This window comes from Henckelia pumila, unplaced genomic scaffold (genome assembly GCF_033568475.1).
Source record: "Henckelia pumila isolate YLH828 unplaced genomic scaffold, ASM3356847v2 CTG_373:::fragment_2:::debris, whole genome shotgun sequence".
NCBI lineage: Eukaryota > Viridiplantae > Streptophyta > Magnoliopsida > Lamiales > Gesneriaceae > Henckelia > Henckelia pumila.
Window position 1 is genome coordinate 3,087 of NW_027331812.1, and position 3,782 is coordinate 6,868.

General features: G+C 38.2%; 1 protein-coding gene across 1 annotated transcript; it reads right to left on the reverse strand.

Moving 5' to 3' along the window:
* Window positions 1-1,459: 1,459 nt before the first annotated feature.
* LOC140871063 (uncharacterized) lies at window positions 1,460-3,432 on the reverse strand. Its single transcript, XM_073273508.1, has 4 exons — window positions 3,386-3,432; window positions 2,746-3,343; window positions 2,130-2,648; window positions 1,460-2,011 (listed from the first exon to the last, which is right to left on the reverse strand). Exons 1-4 carry the CDS (start codon window positions 3,430-3,432, stop codon window positions 1,460-1,462), a joined length of 1,716 nt encoding a protein of 571 aa, XP_073129609.1.
* Between the last annotated feature and the right edge of the window lie 350 nt (window positions 3,433-3,782).

Genomic DNA, 3,782 nt, shown 5'->3' on the forward strand with positions numbered 1-3,782 from the left:
TCTTCTTTTAAATCTATAAAATTCGGAACCACAAGTCTACCATTATAACGCAAACATCCATCAGAAGCAACAATGAATCTATCTGACTGACCGGCTGGAGTTAATTCTTTCAAGTTATCAATGTATGGATCCGTCTTTTGTGCTGCTTTGATTTTGAAATTATCCGTGGTTCAACTTGAATAGATGAAACTATGAAATGCTTACCTTTAGCTCGATAAGTCCATCCTGCAGTTCGCAAATGCTCATGAACTTTAGAAATAGTTAATGATGCCAACATCTTAGTATGAACTTTTCTGCTCAAAGCATCTGCAACTTGATTCACGTTTCCTGGCTGGTATTGAATATTACAGTCAAAATCCTTCAGCAATTCTAACAATCGACGTTGTATCATATTCATGTCAGACTATGTGAATAAATATTTCACTCTTATGATCAGAATAAATCACAAACTATTCACCGTACAGATAATGACGCCATATTTTCAATGCATGCACAATGGCAGCCAATTCTAAATCATGAACTGGATTACGAGTCTCATGTGGTTTCAATTTACGAGATGCATATGCAATCACGCGTCCATTTTGCATCAACACACAACCCAGTCTATTCAAAGAAGCATCTATACAGACAACAAATCCACCAGAGCCTGAAGGTAATGCTAGTATTGGAGCCGTAGTCAATTTTTCTTTCAAAGTCTGAAAACTAGCATCACATTCCTCAGTCCACACAAAACGTCGATCTTTTTGAGTCAATATGGTCATAAGCCTTGCTATTTCGGAAAATCCCTTGATAAAACGTCTGTAATATCCAGCCAAGCCAAAAAAGCTACGAATCTCAGAGGCATTGGTTGGACTAAACCAATTAAGAACAGCTTCAACTTTACTAGGATCGACAGATACCCCTTGTGTTGATATCACATGTCCTAGAAATAATACTCTATCCAACCAAAACTCGCACTTAGAAAACTTAGCATATAATTGTGTTGTTCTGAGTTTCTTAAGTACTAATGTCAAATGTTCTTTATGCTCCTTCCTTGACTTAGAATAAATCAAAATGTCATCAATGAAAACGATCTATGATTTCCCGAAACAAACGATTCATTAAATCCATGAAAACCGCTGGAGCGTTAGTCAACCCAAAAGGCACAACTAAAAATTCATAATGTCCATAACGCGTGCGAAATGCAGTTTTGGGAACATCTTCCTCTCGAACTCTAAATTGATGATATCCGGAATGAAGATCGATTTTAAAATACACAGATGTACCCTGCAACTGATCAAACAAGTCATCAATTCGTGGCAAAGGATACTTATTCTTCACAGTAGCCTGATTCAATTGCCGATAATCGATGCATACTCTCATCGTTCCGTTTTTCTTCTTCACAAACAAAACTGGAGCACCCCAAGGTGACACACTAGGTCTAATATAACCTTTTTCTAGCAAATCTTGCAATTGCGTCTTAAGTTCTTAATTCCGCTGAAGCTAATCGATATGGGGCTCGGAAAGTAGGACTTGTTCTTGACATCAACTCAATGCTAAGATCTACTTTCCTTTGAGGCGGAAAACCCAAAATCTCATCAGGAAATACATCAGGAAAATCCTTGACGACAAGAATATCTGAAACTTTCAATTTCTCCTCCTTCATCGCATCAAGAGAATATATCATAAATCCATCATTTTCTATCAAAAATAATCTAAACATTTCCATTGCCAATACTAATGGAATTTGAGATTGTGAATCATTAACATAAAAATTCCACTTATTGCCATAATACGATCTAAATCTCACAATTGTATGAAAACAATCAACAGTAGCTCTATAATTCATCGGTGTATCCATACCCAGAATACAGTCTAAATCAGACATAGCTAGTTTGATTAGATTGGTTATCATGATTTTATCCTCAAATCTAATCACACAATCCAAAACTATCTCATTAAACATCAAGAAAACACCAGCAAGAGTAGCTACAGACACAGTATCCAACAACGGAGTAAAAGCAATCTCATGCTCATCAGCAAATGTAACAGATAAAAATGAATGAAATGCTCCGGTGTCTATCAAGATACGTTCAGGATACTCAAAAATATAACAAATACCTGCAATAACTCCCCCAGGTGCATCGTGCCTGATCCTGAGTCATGGCATGCACTTGAGCCTGCTGTGGACCTGGAAAACGCTGCTGACTCTGAGGATATGGATACTTAGGCTGTTGCATTGGCTGTACCGGAATATAAGACTGTGTTGGAGCAAACTGCGGTACAGGAGCATATGGCATGAACGATGGTCTTCCAGAAAACTGGCCAAACTGTTGTGGCTGAAATTGCTGTCTTCCAGCATTTGGACATACTCTAGACGAATGTCCAGCCTGCCCACAAGTATAACAAGTTCCTGGAAATCCTTTACAATGTGCACTCAAATTATTATCACCACATCTGTCACAGTACACTCTACCAGACGATCCAACTGAACTTCCACCACGACTATCACTGGAACTGGAGGAACTGGACTGTGGCTTCTTTTTAAATGGCTTCCCCCCTAGCTTTAAACCAAGGCCTTTTCGCTTGCTGGGAAGATTGCGTAGGATGATATGAAGGTAAACCCACCGGTGTTTGCGAACTGCTTCTAGCTCCTTGAAGAATAGAAACTGGAATTGATTGTGGTTCACCCCTGAGTAAACTCGCTTCAATATTCTTTGCCTTTTCTACTGCTTTCATATAAGTATAGGGAGTTCTAGTAGTCACCAAAGTATGGATCGTTCGTGTAAGCCCCTTCAGAAAGTGTGAAAGCTTTGACCGATCATTCCTTGAAACGTGTGGAACATAAGGCAAAAGAGCATAAATTTGAGAAGCATATTCAGCAACAGATTTATTACCTTGCACCAACAGATTAAATTCATCTTCTTTAGCAGAATAATAGGATGGTGGTGCATATTCTTGTGCAAACTGATTACGAAATACTTCACATATAATCTTTTCACAAGAAGCAGAAAGTGTTTCTGTCGTCGTTTTCCACCAAAGTTGCGCTTGGTCTTTAAGTTGAAAAGGAACTAATTTCAGTCGAATTTCATCAGGATACTCTAGTCCGTTAAACATATTGTTGAGACTTTTCAACCAGCTAGCAGCTTTTTCACTCCCTTCATTGCCAAAGAACTTTTGAGGACGCAACTCCTGAAATTGAGAAATTATTAATCGTATTCCTTCCATTTTCTCATTCAATTGAGCCATTGGATCAGCCTCAGCCTGAACCGCTTTTCCTTTGTCAGGATTTACCCGTGGCTGTTGTTCCACCTCTAATTCCACATCTTTCGGAGGCTGAACAGCTGGTCGACCACGTCTTCCCCTGACAACATCATCAAGATTTCTAATATTTTATGCTGCAAACTCTTCTACAACTTCCTTTCCTTTTCTACCTCTTCCTCCTGGTGCCATTCTACAAAACACAAGGATTTAAATACAGGCAGAAATATCTTAACGAACAGAAAACTATGATAGGAACTCAGAGTTCTAATAGGAATTCATAAAATAAGTTCCAAACCCAATAACTGACTAGTTCTATCAAATAAGTTCAAATAATCAACACAACAAGTAAATCATGTAAGAATAAGTAGTCACACACATACGCAACCATTTTGTTAGTTTCTAAACTCGAGTGTCCTAGACTCTAATTCGAGCATATCCCAGTTTATGCTATGATACCAAATGAAAGGGCCCGTGTCCTGATTTAATATTTAATGATCAAACAATCATGATTAATTAATGTAAACAGCGAAAACGAGTTA